The sequence below is a fragment of the Perkinsus marinus genome (genome assembly GCF_000006405.1).
Source record: "Perkinsus marinus ATCC 50983 genomic scaffold scf_1104296942998, whole genome shotgun sequence".
Classification (NCBI taxonomy): Eukaryota; Perkinsozoa; order Perkinsida; family Perkinsidae; genus Perkinsus; species Perkinsus marinus.
This window is the reverse complement of record NW_003211962.1, coordinates 1-15,208: the sequence shown is the minus strand read 5'-3', so window position 1 is coordinate 15,208 and position 15,208 is coordinate 1. Positions and strand designations below refer to the sequence as shown.

Sequence of the window (15,208 nt, the reverse complement as noted above, 5' to 3'; positions counted from 1 at the left end):
TTATTCCTCTCTTTGGATGATAACCACAATTCATTATTCATCAGGTATAGTTATGTATGCATTGGTGAGCTAGCAGGATTCATCAATGGATGGCTGTCTACCGTGCCGTAATGATGTTTTTCCCTTCCTATCATGTAAGCTTGTGATTATTATCAGGTACTGTATAGCATCAGCTGCAGTAGCACGAGGTTGGGCTAATTATGTACAATGTTTCATACGTGCTGCATTTGGTGTAATACTACCATCATGGATGTATGCTACACCTACTCAATATGGTATCATATCATTCTCCTTCCTAGCACCAACTCTATGCGCTATATGTAATACTATAAGCCTTATTGCCACAATACCATCCCTATTCTGTTAGGTACTCTCATTTGTTTGTCGGGTGTAAAGGAGAGTGCTACCTTTAGCTTTAGTATGGCATGCCTTAATGTTGCCTTGTTGCTAACCTTTTCTCTCTATGGATCATATATGTACTACTCTTATCATCATTATTATTATTCTTTTAATACCTACATCAGGTACGGGGACGTTGGTAATATGGATCCATTCACCCTCCCTAGTGATGTGGCAGTTGATGGGGTCGGAGGCTTTGCAGGGGTAATTCGTCTGTAGAGAGCAGCAGGTGTTGTTGCTGTAGTGAGGTGGTTAGTAGGTACTACGTGGATCTGGCCTAGCTTTCTTCTGCTGTGTTGGCTGGGATGCTGTATGTACATTGAGTGAGGAGGTTAGGAATCCTAAAAGGGATATACCATGGGGCATTATGGGTATTACCTCTATTATACAATAGCTCCAATCCTGTGCAAATCACTTCCATCATCCTTATCATCACCAGGCACACTACTTATCGTAGCACTATTGTACTCTATGCTATGTATCACCTTATGCCTCATGGTCCCAATAGAGAGCATCGATTTGGATGCACCATTAGCTACAGCATTCCAGTAATATATTACTTCCATCCATTAACATCATGTTATTCATGATAGATACCATCATGACAACTGGGGTTATATTATAACATCTCTGGCAGCTACAACCGTCTGTACTACTATTACTATAACTTCACTGTTCGATGGTCATCATCATAAGGTACTCCAAGTGTTATGAGTGGTATAGTAGGACAGCCTCGTATCTGGTATAGAATGGCTTTGGATGGCCTACTCTTCAAACCCCTAGCCAAACTTAGTGCCCAGGATGTGCCTGTTGTTGGTAGTAAAGCTTATCATCATCATCATCATCACCCTCATACATTATGTCGTCATACTACTTACAGGCACTACCATATGTGGTATTATTGCGACCCTACTATCAGCCGTGTGCGATTTTGAGCCCTTAGCTGGAATGACCAGTTTCAGTGAGTGAACGTCGTTGTATTGATCGTAGTAGCTCCCCCGTTTGGATAGGTACATTGGCTATGTTCACGCTGGTTAATGGTGGTATTATATTGACCCGAGCTGAGGATAATTCTGTGAGAGATAGTAGTCATCATCATCCTTCTACTTCTACGACCAACATCACCTACTCCATCTCTCTTTTTGTAAGTCCTCCTCTACTCCCTTACTCTACGTTATTGCCTTGTAGTTCATTCTATCGATTGCCTTCCACTACGTTGCCCTGCTCCATGGCTTCCTCACATGTTCGGGCATAGCCCTGGCAACGCTCAATCTTGCCAGTTTAGCTTGGCTACTCTACGCCTATTATGCTGCTATCGCACCCTATGTCAATAAGAGTAACGTCGATGGGTACGTTCACTCCTCCAACATTATCATTTACACGACTATCATCCTTTCTCAGACATAGTGAGCCCCTCCTCGTCGGTCAAAGAGATAAAGAAGATACAGGTAACACCCCACCGTATTATTAGCGTATGTACACTGAATCCCTTTTAGCCGAAGATGATAACCATTCCCGTTGCCCCTGGGTGCCTATCCTACCCGCTGTCGCGATATGGGTTAACTGCTATTTGATGGCCTCTCTAGGTCTTCAGGCTCTGATCATGGTCACTGTCTGGCTCGTAGGTTTCCTAACTTAAGTGTATCTCTATCATGTTTTGCATTAGATTCTCGGCATCGTAGTATATCTAACCTATGGTGCAAGGCACAGCAAGCTGAACTGATTGATTACCATTCCCAACCATAAATAGGCTTCGATGAAAGGATGGTGAAGCGGTCTTCTATACTGCCAAGGGACTGCTTGTCGTCAGAGCATCATGCAAGTGGGTACTTCTCTGCAGTTTCTACAAGTATTAACTACATCGAGCCTTATGTATATCTATAACAACTCTATTACGCTCACTATCATCTACTACAGTTCTGGTGTTCATACAGCTAATTCTGTTACAACACACTATGTAGCTACCATCTATCGTACTGTCGTTTTCGTATGAATCTCGATCGTTATTGCATAAAGTTGCCTCTCGCTCTGATATACCTAATTGTCGAGTTGAAGTTAGTAAGAATGAGCAAGATCACGTGCATAGTCAACCACACTGTGGATATGGAGACAGCGGACACAATAGCAATTCCTTTCGTCAGCATTGGCTAGCAGTACCATCATAAGAATAAGTAACTGAACACGCCATCCATGGAGCTGGGGACTAAAGGTGAGACGGTCGAAGGCGATTGTTATAAGGTGGTGGACCGTATTGGTCGTGATGATGGTAATCGTGAGGAGTTGTTCCAAGATGGTGTTAAAGGGGGATCAGCGAAGCCGGCAAGCATCGATATATGGCTACTATTACAAATGGGGATGTTCGGCTTCGTTGCCTTATCACCTTGGAACTTTGTATTAGCAGAGCTGGCCTACTTGAATGGAAAGTTCGAACATTACTTCGGCTCCACCCTACCAATATTTTATGGATTAGCCGTTAACTTCACTCAGATATTACTAATATGTTACGGTAATAGGTTCACCTTTATGCCGAGGTTCACTTGTGGTTGTTTCATGTTATCGATTTTCTCTATATTACTTGCTGTGTTCGCGATGACGATCGGAGAAGATAACCCAGTTGACAAGTCTGGTCTGGGATTTGCATTGGGATTGATATGTGTATTCTTCCTCGGTACTGGTTATGGCTTACTAGAATCCTCTGCTCTAGGTCTAGCTGCTCTCTGCTCACCCAAATGTATATCTGCTATAATGGTTGGTGAGGGAGCTAGTGGTCTCCTAGGTTGGCCTATTAACACACTCCTCAATTTAATACTGGAATCCTCTAATATCAATCGAGTATCCGAATGGAGATGTTTCATTTTCCTTTTTATAAGTTCCCTGATAGCTCTGATAATAATCCCAATGTTTCGGTTCAGTACATCAAAGCATCCTTATATGGCCCAGGTATTAAAGATTGAGGCATCAAGGAGAGCTTCTACGGTGACTTCAAGGCAGACGCGAAGGCCGGTGATCAAAATCGTGTGGGAGGTTCTACCAGTTGCCCTTTGTGTGTGGTGCACTATGACTGTAACCTTCACAGTGTTCCCATCACAAGTTGTACTCTGGCAGTCATCCAACCCGAGTAACCTCGGTTTCGTTGCCCAGGTCACGTATACATTTCAGGTGGTGGATACCATTGGCCGATTTTTGCCAAGTGTTTTACCAAATTTACGTCTGCGTTATTTATCAGCATATGTTGTATCACGTATAGTGCTCATACCACTGTTCATCTGTACGTCTCTTTATTCAACTACTGCCCCTTTCGATCATGACTGGTTCATGCACATCGAAATGGCTCTCCTCGCCTTCACCAATGGCACTTGTGTGACCATGTCGATGGTTGCTGGGCCTGGTCGAATATCTGGTGACAAAGCGGAACAAGAAGTTGCTGGTTACACAATGTCGTTCGGTATTGTGAGTGGTATTCTCTTTGGAAGTGTTTTCGGACTTCTAACAAATGTTGGTTTAGACCAGTAGAAGTGGTAATATTGCGAACCACCTTTTGTTGAACCATGCTTATTTTAATTTGAGCTGTATCTACTAATAGTTATGAATTCTATATTTTTTGTCGATCTGAAAATCGTTGCGTTGTAATGGGACTTGAAACCAACTAGAGATGCTCCTCACTGGCCATCACACCAGAACCTTATACGCAACGGCCTTTGGACTCTACAGAAACGTCACTATCATCACAATCTAATAGGAATGGGCTCATTAGGCTTGACCATCTACCGTTAGAAGGCTGAGATGATCTCCAGACCACGAATTCAGAATGACCTTCCATCTAGGTAGTAGCTCCCCTGCTTCCTATAAGACGCTTGAAGAGTGCTCTTGCTACGAATGGTTTGGACTCTCTGAGTATATCTAGTTGTGGATCAAGACTACGTCCAAGGCCTTCTAATACCATAGTAGCACATACAACACTTACGAAATTAGCTTCTAATCTTACTGAATGCTTACATGCCAATCCGAGTAGTTGGGAGAACATTATACCTATTTGCATACTTTGTAAAGATACTCCTCGAGCTGAGTCCACCAACTCCCCCACCCCCTTTATAAACTCATCGGGCTTGTATACAGTATTAGGAGGTGATCTCGAGCGATCTATCATAAGACGGCCAACCTCAGTAGACTCTCCTATCATAATAGCATGCATTAGATCAACAAAGTTGGTAAGATCTCTATTAGAGAGCTCATTAGCCAGACCACAGTCTAAGAACACCAATCTCACTGTACCCGCAGCGGCCGCATGGCTATCAGCACTAGTATCACTGGGATCAGTCATCGATGGTACTTGTACTAGGATATTGCCTGGATGTAGATCGCCGTGTATAAAGTTGTCAATAAAGAGCATATGCAGGAACGCCTTAACACCCATCTTGCAGATCTCCCTCTTTGACACCATCATCCCATCAATCATAACATCATCATCACCATTCACCTGACCATTGGTAGGTAGCAATGAGCCTATGGGTACACCAGACTCAAATGACTCAATAAGAACTGTTTTAGTGGTGAGGTCCGAGTAGACTGTAGGGAACCTTATAGAGCCGGTATAATCCTTGAAGTTATCATTGAATCTCTGTATATTGGCAGCCTCAAGTCTTAGGTCTGTCTGGGATAACAGGAAGTCAGAGAACTGCTCTACCATGTCCGATACACCTAACATATGCTCAAGTGGTGGTGGTAGTAGCATGATTAGTACCTAGATGCCTTAGGAAAGGTAGATGCTCAGCTACATGTCCCAGAGCTTTGAGTATACCAAGGTCAATATTGATAATATCCTGACATCCTGGATGGGATACCTTCACTGCTACATCATGATGACCATTGTGTAGTAGTGTACCCCGATGCACCTAGTGATGGATAATACCACTGAGACCCTTGTCAATCATGATTACCTGAGCAATGCACCCACTACCTATCACTGATGGATCGATCTCTAACCATGTACGCCATTCAGGGCCATAGGACTGAACACTACCATATAGTATCATGAGGGTGATGATAGTAATACCTCATCTAGCTGCAGTAATGTATCCCTATAGGAGTGAGGCCGTACTTGGGTATGTAGCTGTGATAGATATGATATTATGGTATCATTGAAGAGATCTCTACGAGTAGCCTATAGAGAATAGTATTTGAAGAGGATTAATCATCAATATAGTATTACAGCCCATTGCCCTAGTTTAATAAAGGCAGGACCGCTACTCTCAATACAATGAACGAGCCATTGCCACCACCAATTGTTGCATTTCCCAATACCTGCTCATCATCATCATCATGATTAAGAAGGAGATGATAATAACTATAAGTCTGTTGTTACCCAAGAAGAGTATAGGGGAGGTGGCCAAGCATGGTCCGAATCGGAAGAATAATTGAATTAGTCTCCATAGAGAACGTAGCAATCGCTGTAAGAAGGATAGCTTAGGCTCGTTGGCCTTATCCAGCCTGGGTGTGGTATGAGCTCGTGGTTCTAGCATAGTACTACCTGACGTACACACTAGTACCTATCGTATATGGCTACCTACATGCAGCTCCTTCAACGTGCCGCGGGGCAATAACGTCAGCTACGGCACCAGACAGGCCCTGTCTTATACTACTACCATAGCGAGCGAATGATGCTGGTGTATCACAATATACCCTATTCATAGTCCAGTAAAAGCAGCTTGGCTTGTATGCAGTACTCCTAGTATCCTGCCCTAGAAGTCCAAGGCCTACCAAACCCACTGCCCCTGCTGTTGTGCCCATGAGCTTTGGTGCTAGGCCTCGTAACCCTAGCCCTAGCTGACTACGTAACGTATTAGCTAACAGAGAGTATATCGAGGGGGAACAAGCTGCTGACATAAACTACAAGGGTCTATGGGTTGACAGCGGACAAATACTACAACAAAACAGGTATGCTAGTGATGATAATGATGATGATAATCATGTTACTGTATGATGATAGTGATAGTATACTGCATAGTCATCAATAGTCGAGCATAAGGCTGATTAGATCCTGAATGCTTACCACTACATCAACAACGGTAATGCTGTAATAATTACTGATACACCCTTCCACCCATAGCCTCCCTCATCCTTTCTACCTCCTCAATAAGCTCATCTGTAGATGTATCACTCCTGGTAGTTGGCAGATCCTAATAGTGTATATACTCACCATACACGGGATAGGCATCACCTTGGTATATTCATCAAGATTACTCCTACTAGTAGAGGAACTCCCTGTTATTGAGTAATACTGTTGATAACCTGTATTACTCCTTCTCTTCCCTCTACGAGGACTCCATACCCCTAGATCTACTTGCCGTCTATACCTACTACATGCTACTACTACACCAATCCTCAGTCTACTACTACCTCATAGAGCCCGATATCAAGCGATCCCTCATAGCCTCACGATCCCGTTCTGCTACTGCTAACCTACATGATCAACACTAATCCACCAACTATACTCGTCTGCTCGCCCTCCTACTACTACTACTACTTCTGAGTATCCACGATAGCAGGTGGTACCGCCGTAAGCCTATTGAGCATCTTCTTATTCTGATGAGCTAAACCACCCCATTGACGATACTCTTGCTGCCTTCTCTGTGTAGCCTCTTCTATTGCCTCTCCCTTGACAATAATCATCATATATAAGTGATGGTGTAGTCGTCGTCGTACATGATACATTTTGTTACAAGTACGCTGTGCTTGTCTCTTTCTCTCCTTATCTATGTTTAGCATCTTATCGAGTAGTATACGATTCTCTAGCTGTATCTCGGCATTCCTCTCTTCCATTATCAACTTAGCCTTCCTCTTGTTCTTCAAATGCGACATCTCCTTTGGGGGCTTATTATCGATACCTATACCATCATCAACACATACCAATATGACTTAGACTACTCGACTTCACACTATCCAACGCTATTAGATGCTTCTTGTGCCTGTCACGTTCTGCTCGCTCGAAGCATATCCTACTCCCACCACTGGTGACACTAACAATGACACTCTATATCCCTGTTATTGCATGATATTATTAGATCACTTCCATATGTTAGTGAGGAGGCCACTACTCTTCTCTTTGCCTTCCTTACGCATTATAGGCAACGAGAATGCTACCGAGAATACTACCGAGCTCAGGCTGCTGACTCAGGCTTATTACCAGTCCGACAACTATAACACAAGATAAGATACTGGAGCAAAGGTACAGACAACAACCGCGCTACTGTTTCCCAAGCCTAATCTATGATGACCCTGGTTGTTGTTGAATGAATGATGATAGGTAAGAAGTAGCCAATATAACTAGCACCAGGATAATGATGATCATAACGAGAGTGACAACAACGCGGATATGGATGAATGATGATGATGATGATAGAGACAATAAAGAACAAGACCATCGGATCGTGAGTAGTTGCAGATATAACGAGATGATGTCGACAGGTTCAATTATGCACAAGGTTCTTAGCATTCGAGACAACAGCAATAAAAGCTGTGATGGCAATGAGAGTAGGGCAGGTGTGATCTCATCACACTGTAGAGGAATGTAGCCTTAAGAGTACAGCCAACATGATGATACAGTCAACAACTTCATAACTGTACTCATTGCTGCTGCTGCTGTTCATAGTGATACCAAATAGCTACCTTCATTGCTGTTAGCATCACTAATACGAATAGACCTACTGAGCAGTCTATCGGCACAGATGATAAGTATTACAGTAGGATATGTATCATAGTAATGCTACACCAACGATAGTATCACGAGCAGCACTAGAGAGGATGGCGAGAAGAGAAAGGTGGTGGTGGTGGTGATGATGGTCCTGTAAGTGCGGCAAACGCTACTACCACCTACTGCAACACACTAGCACGATAAAGGAGGAGGAGGGACAGAGGGAGTATCGACACACTCCAGAGTAGAACCATACAAACATCAGACTTGGAGGTATATCTAGGAGTAGTGGCATTTGGTATGCCACAACAAGAATGATAAGATGCCGATGATGGTAGGGATAAAGTGTTATTTCAAGAGGAGCTTCACAGGATACACCATTTAGTTCTATCACAACCATCATCACTATCTCAACTGTATACTTATGACAGTTGCTATTACTATCATCATCGAACTTATACTTCTTGTGATGGGAGCATACTGATAGATGCACCAATATCGGCGTACACCAATAGGCACCAGTTATGGTCTGCATTGAGTGATAATGATATACTATCATCATTATCCATGTTATGATGATCATCGGCATGTTCTGTATTATTATCGATAGTGTCCAACAATTCAGTGACTATCTCATCATCAAAGTGCCGCCAATGTGGGGATATTGATGTAAATGATGATGTAGCCGTTAAAGGATGGGAAGAACAGCCATTATCCTTCTCCTGGCCTGAATAAGGAACCATATTATTATTATGTACACATTGATGATATATTACTTATCGATGACGTAGCGACTCTGCCTTCTCCAATATCGGAGTGATCCTCATCCACACACTCAGTAGTACCACCAAGTGTTGCTGATAATCCAGTAGCAGCATCAGTAGCAGTAGCAGTTCTAGATGGTGGTGTGGTGGGGCATACCGGGGCGGGCCTACTGAACGCCCAATAGTGCCCACTGGTTGCTCCTAGTCCGGAACGGCTTACGACCTATACAAGGATGATGACTGCCGACTCCATCACAATGATTATTACCCCCAATAGAGTGTACGTCTTATCAGCTTGAGGATGGCTCTTCCCACCTGCAAGGCAAGTCGGAGGGATGTTAAGTATCCCTGGGAAGGGTACAGAGACCTGATCATCATGAACATCACGAGTATAACAAGTAGTATGATGCCTTTATTACTTGTGTCATAGTATGCATACTCTCTGTCACATGACGGCTAACCTCGATACACAATACATGTGGTAGTTGCTCAAGTAGCATTGATTCACTATGATGACTTTCAGTAGATGGTGGAGCCCATGGAGATGTCTCATGATACCTGAGTACAATAATGATGTCTGATCATCATTGAATAATAGAGTAAGAAGGACCTACGTTCGTTTAAGGAGATCCACTAGATCAATCTTAGTGGAGTTCCGTGATCCAGATAGATGATGGTGCCTTGGTGGAGGTGGTAAGGATATAAGGGTAAAACTAAGGACAATTACTGCTACAACAACAGCAGCCGCCGCCACCGCCAAGTCGTACTGCTCCTACTCGTGGTAGTAGCATTACTACCTTTCAACTTGTTTAGTAACTTTGCCATTAGGCATGGTATGGTGTACTGTCTTAATACCACGGAATATCCTATAGATGATGGAATCCTCTAGTACACCCGGTCCAGTGAGGCAACCCTCATCTACTGGCCACTCCCTACGCCATTTACACTCATCGTGGAGTTTATCCTGAATAAGGTACTACCAATGATGGATTCCTATGTAAAAGTATTACCAATACGGTATCCAATGCCTCTGCAGAATCATGTTGATTACCGAGACCACCAAAGTACTCGAATACAGGCTGCAGTGACTGAATTGTAACCAAGCTAGTGCAGGCTTGTGGGGATGCTGTAGAAGATGATGTGATTGATGATGATGAGGAGGAAGGAGGCTCCTGATCAGCATCTGCCACCAACAGTAAGGACTAGTGAGCCGATAGACCAGTCACGCATGGTACCATTCGGGACGGTGTTGGTAGTAGCTGGTTGGAAGAAGGGCCTGCATGCTGCTGCAATAGCCCTAGTCCATGGATACTCATCCTTCTCACTATCACGCATGGTACTCATTGCCAATGATAAGTAGGTCATTAGCCCTGTTATTGGTAGTAATACCTACTTATTGTTTACCACTAGTGATGAAGCTAAGGATATTACCTGTATCATAGCATTAAGATAGCAGACTCTAGTCTGTGAAGGATTCTTCATACCCATTGGACGATATCTAGGTTGCTTTAATGCAGGATGCTCCTGATAATAATATGGAGGAGGATATAGACTACTAGCATACAGAGCATCATCATTACCTGACATAGTGGTAAGGGTCGAGCACCAGCTGTATCCTCCCATTCCTTCAATGTCTTCACATTTAGATCAGGTGATAATGATTTGTTACCTGAGGTTTCGGGACATGATCAACAACATTCTAAAGGACTGTAACCCCTCACCAGCAATGATCTGCATTGCCTCCATAAAATGTACAGCTACTGTACCAGCTACCTGATCACCTTTGGCCACCGCCCCAACTGGTGCCGCTGTTCGCTGTGTATCACTGCTGGTGGCACCATGCTCAGTACTCGAGCCATGCTCTACCACCTCCGATGCAGGAGGTGTTGTGGCTGACTTACCCACAGGTAGTCGTGTACCCCAAGCCGACACCAAGCCAGTTGGCTGATCATAATAACAATGGCGTGTTGCTTCTTGATGCCATGCTGCTGGCCGGCGACACCTACCTTCCGTGCTGCCGGGGGTGAAGGGGGTACTTCACCACCCTGTATCGGCGGCGTCCTATGCTGCCCGTGGTTATTGTGCTCAGCATTACTGCTCCTACTGCTACTGGTCGTTGCAGTATTCTTAGAGCTATCATTGGGATGATCATAGGCATCGAAAGCCCCTTTTTCGGTGACCTGTTAGGATCATCATGCCAATCCCCTTATACCAGTATTCCTCACCACAATATCCGCCTTATCCGCTGATCCCAAGTCCTGTGCTATCACACCAGAAGTGAGCACCTAAAATTCATATAGTTATGTTAGCCCCCCTTCACACAGCGATCCCTCACAGATCCTTCCTTCTGTTCACTGTGAATACCATCCTTCCCTGCTTCACCGCTGTGATTAATCTCAACAGATCCCACACCGTCCTCAGGTGTATTAATAACAGGAGTAGGAAGTATGTGCACATCGCTCGTCGTGGTGGTAGTCTTCTGTATCGGTGTAGTAAGCTTAGCAATTAATCCAGGCCTCCTCCTCCCTTTACGCTGATCATCGTTATCAACAACATCCTCATCAGACTCCTCATCGTCCTCCTGTTCTTGCTGTTCACCTATCCCATCAGCCTCATATGAAGCTTGTCCCACTCCTTCTGGTGTAGACTCTTGTTGTTGCGCTTCTTGTTGTTTAGACCAGACGCTTCTTCTCTTGTTGTCGGACTTCTAACAAATGTTGGTTTAGACCAGTAGAAGTGGTAATATTGCGAACCACCTTTTGTTGAACCATGCTTATTTTAATTTGAGCTGTATCTACTAATAGTTATGAATTCTATATTTTTTGTCGATCTGAAAATCGTTGCGTTGTAATGGGACTTGAAACCAACTAGAGATGCTCCTCACTGGCCATCACACCAGAACCTTATACGCAACGGCCTTTGGACTCTACAGAAACGTCACTATCATCACAATCTAATAGGAATGGGCTCATTAGGCTTGACCATCTACCGTTAGAAGGCTGAGATGATCTCCAGACCACGAATTCAGAATGACCTTCCATCTAGGTAGTAGCTCCCCTGCTTCCTATAAGACGCTTGAAGAGTGCTCTTGCTACGAATGGTTTGGACTCTCTGAGTATATCTAGTTGTGGATCAAGACTACGTCCAAGGCCTTCTAATACCATAGTAGCACATACAACACTTACGAAATTAGCTTCTAATCTTACTGAATGCTTACATGCCAATCCGAGTAGTTGGGAGAACATTATACCTATTTGCATACTTTGTAAAGATACTCCTCGAGCTGAGTCCACCAACTCCCCCACCCCCTTTATAAACTCATCGGGCTTGTATACAGTATTAGGAGGTGATCTCGAGCGATCTATCATAAGACGGCCAACCTCAGTAGACTCTCCTATCATAATAGCATGCATTAGATCAACAAAGTTGGTAAGATCTCTATTAGAGAGCTCATTAGCCAGACCACAGTCTAAGAACACCAATCTCACTGTACCCGCAGCGGCCGCATGGCTATCAGCACTAGTATCACTGGGATCAGTCATCGATGGTACTTGTACTAGGATATTGCCTGGATGTAGATCGCCGTGTATAAAGTTGTCAATAAAGAGCATATGCAGGAACGCCTTAACACCCATCTTGCAGATCTCCCTCTTTGACACCATCATCCCATCAATCATAACATCATCATCACCATTCACCTGACCATTGGTAGGTAGCAATGAGCCTATGGGTACACCAGACTCAAATGACTCAATAAGAACTGTTTTAGTGGTGAGGTCCGAGTAGACTGTAGGGAACCTTATAGAGCCGGTATAATCCTTGAAGTTATCATTGAATCTCTGTATATTGGCAGCCTCAAGTCTTAGGTCTGTCTGGGATAACAGGAAGTCAGAGAACTGCTCTACCATGTCCGATACACCTAACATATGCTCAAGTGGTGGTGGTAGTAGCATGATTAGTACCTAGATGCCTTAGGAAAGGTAGATGCTCAGCTACATGTCCCAGAGCTTTGAGTATACCAAGGTCAATATTGATAATATCCTGACATCCTGGATGGGATACCTTCACTGCTACATCATGATGACCATTGTGTAGTAGTGTACCCCGATGCACCTAGTGATGGATAATACCACTGAGACCCTTGTCAATCATGATTACCTGAGCAATGCACCCACTACCTATCACTGATGGATCGATCTCTAACCATGTACGCCATTCAGGGCCATAGGACTGAACACTACCATATAGTATCATGAGGGTGATGATAGTAATACCTCATCTAGCTGCAGTAATGTATCCCTATAGGAGTGAGGCCGTACTTGGGTATGTAGCTGTGATAGATATGATATTATGGTATCATTGAAGAGATCTCTACGAGTAGCCTATAGAGAATAGTATTTGAAGAGGATTAATCATCAATATAGTATTACAGCCCATTGCCCTAGTTTAATAAAGGCAGGACCGCTACTCTCAATACAATGAACGAGCCATTGCCACCACCAATTGTTGCATTTCCCAATACCTGCTCATCATCATCATCATGATTAAGAAGGAGATGATAATAACTATAAGTCTGTTGTTACCCAAGAAGAGTATAGGGGAGGTGGCCAAGCATGGTCCGAATCGGAAGAATAATTGAATTAGTCTCCATAGAGAACGTAGCAATCGCTGTAAGAAGGATAGCTTAGGCTCGTTGGCCTTATCCAGCCTGGGTGTGGTATGAGCTCGTGGTTCTAGCATAGTACTACCTGACGTACACACTAGTACCTATCGTATATGGCTACCTACATGCAGCTCCTTCAACGTGCCGCGGGGCAATAACGTCAGCTACGGCACCAGACAGGCCCTGTCTTATACTACTACCATAGCGAGCGAATGATGCTGGTGTATCACAATATACCCTATTCATAGTCCAGTAAAAGCAGCTTGGCTTGTATGCAGTACTCCTAGTATCCTGCCCTAGAAGTCCAAGGCCTACCAAACCCACTGCCCCTGCTGTTGTGCCCATGAGCTTTGGTGCTAGGCCTCGTAACCCTAGCCCTAGCTGACTACGTAACGTATTAGCTAACAGAGAGTATATCGAGGGGGAACAAGCTGCTGACATAAACTACAAGGGTCTATGGGTTGACAGCGGACAAATACTACAACAAAACAGGTATGCTAGTGATGATAATGATGATGATAATCATGTTACTGTATGATGATAGTGATAGTATACTGCATAGTCATCAATAGTCGAGCATAAGGCTGATTAGATCCTGAATGCTTACCACTACATCAACAACGGTAATGCTGTAATAATTACTGATACACCCTTCCACCCATAGCCTCCCTCATCCTTTCTACCTCCTCAATAAGCTCATCTGTAGATGTATCACTCCTGGTAGTTGGCAGATCCTAATAGTGTATATACTCACCATACACGGGATAGGCATCACCTTGGTATATTCATCAAGATTACTCCTACTAGTAGAGGAACTCCCTGTTATTGAGTAATACTGTTGATAACCTGTATTACTCCTTCTCTTCCCTCTACGAGGACTCCATACCCCTAGATCTACTTGCCGTCTATACCTACTACATGCTACTACTACACCAATCCTCAGTCTACTACTACCTCATAGAGCCCGATATCAAGCGATCCCTCATAGCCTCACGATCCCGTTCTGCTACTGCTAACCTACATGATCAACACTAATCCACCAACTATACTCGTCTGCTCGCCCTCCTACTACTACTACTACTTCTGAGTATCCACGATAGCAGGTGGTACCGCCGTAAGCCTATTGAGCATCTTCTTATTCTGATGAGCTAAACCACCCCATTGACGATACTCTTGCTGCCTTCTCTGTGTAGCCTCTTCTATTGCCTCTCCCTTGACAATAATCATCATATATAAGTGATGGTGTAGTCGTCGTCGTACATGATACATTTTGTTACAAGTACGCTGTGCTTGTCTCTTTCTCTCCTTATCTATGTTTAGCATCTTATCGAGTAGTATACGATTCTCTAGCTGTATCTCGGCATTCCTCTCTTCCATTATCAACTTAGCCTTCCTCTTGTTCTTCAAATGCGACATCTCCTTTGGGGGCTTATTATCGATACCTATACCATCATCAACACATACCAATATGACTTAGACTACTCGACTTCACACTATCCAACGCTATTAGATGCTTCTTGTGCCTATCACGTTCTGCTCGTTCAAAACATACCCTACTCCCACCACTGGTGACACTAACAATGACACTCTATATCCCTCTTATTGCATGATATTATTAGATCACTTCCATATGTTAGTGATGAGGCCACTTCTCTTATCTTTGCCTTCCTTACGCATTATAGGCAACGAGAA

General features: G+C 43.8%; 4 protein-coding genes across 4 annotated transcripts; 2 read left to right on the top strand and 2 right to left on the bottom strand.

The window, feature by feature from the left end:
• Positions 1-250: 250 nt before the first annotated feature.
• Positions 251-2,429, top strand: Pmar_PMAR002790 (cationic amino acid transporter, putative; the record flags this gene model as incomplete). Its single annotated transcript, XM_002781265.1, has 13 exons — positions 251-320; positions 368-476; positions 525-603; positions 659-770; positions 839-947; positions 993-1,048; positions 1,280-1,360; positions 1,410-1,543; positions 1,588-1,748; positions 1,801-1,847; positions 1,896-2,020; positions 2,066-2,166; positions 2,210-2,429. The coding sequence occupies 12 exons, from the start codon at positions 251-253 to the stop codon at positions 2,120-2,122; spliced, it is 1,140 nt and encodes a 379-aa protein (XP_002781311.1). The 3' UTR covers positions 2,123-2,166; positions 2,210-2,429.
• Positions 2,430-3,726: 1,297 nt separating this feature from the next.
• Pmar_PMAR002789 (hypothetical protein) lies at positions 3,727-3,912 on the top strand (the record flags this gene model as incomplete). The annotated part of the gene is made up of 1 exon (XM_002781264.1): positions 3,727-3,912. One exon carries the CDS (start codon positions 3,727-3,729, stop codon positions 3,910-3,912), a length of 186 nt encoding a protein of 61 aa, XP_002781310.1.
• A 133-nt stretch (positions 3,913-4,045) lies between these two features.
• Pmar_PMAR002788 (hypothetical protein) lies at positions 4,046-7,518 on the bottom strand (the record flags this gene model as incomplete). The annotated part of the gene is made up of 14 exons (XM_002781263.1): positions 4,046-4,080; positions 4,396-5,097; positions 5,141-5,291; positions 5,337-5,408; positions 5,453-5,560; positions 5,609-5,700; positions 5,762-5,926; positions 5,967-6,079; positions 6,525-6,575; positions 6,796-6,858; positions 6,923-7,053; positions 7,102-7,283; positions 7,324-7,415; positions 7,466-7,518. 14 exons carry the CDS (start codon positions 7,516-7,518, stop codon positions 4,046-4,048), a joined length of 2,010 nt encoding a protein of 669 aa, XP_002781309.1.
• Positions 7,519-7,865: 347 nt separating this feature from the next.
• Positions 7,866-15,193, bottom strand: Pmar_PMAR002787 (hypothetical protein; the record flags this gene model as incomplete). The annotated part of the gene is made up of 26 exons (XM_002781262.1): positions 7,866-7,912; positions 8,866-9,076; positions 9,122-9,220; positions 9,273-9,411; positions 9,468-9,566; positions 9,651-9,817; positions 9,864-9,941; positions 10,285-10,377; positions 10,434-10,522; positions 10,575-10,797; positions 10,860-11,033; positions 11,079-11,138; positions 11,189-11,560; positions 12,060-12,772; positions 12,816-12,966; positions 13,012-13,083; positions 13,128-13,235; positions 13,284-13,375; positions 13,437-13,601; positions 13,642-13,754; positions 14,200-14,250; positions 14,471-14,533; positions 14,598-14,728; positions 14,777-14,958; positions 14,999-15,090; positions 15,141-15,193. 26 exons carry the CDS (start codon positions 15,191-15,193, stop codon positions 7,866-7,868), a joined length of 3,837 nt encoding a protein of 1,278 aa, XP_002781308.1.
• Between the last annotated feature and the right edge of the window lie 15 nt (positions 15,194-15,208).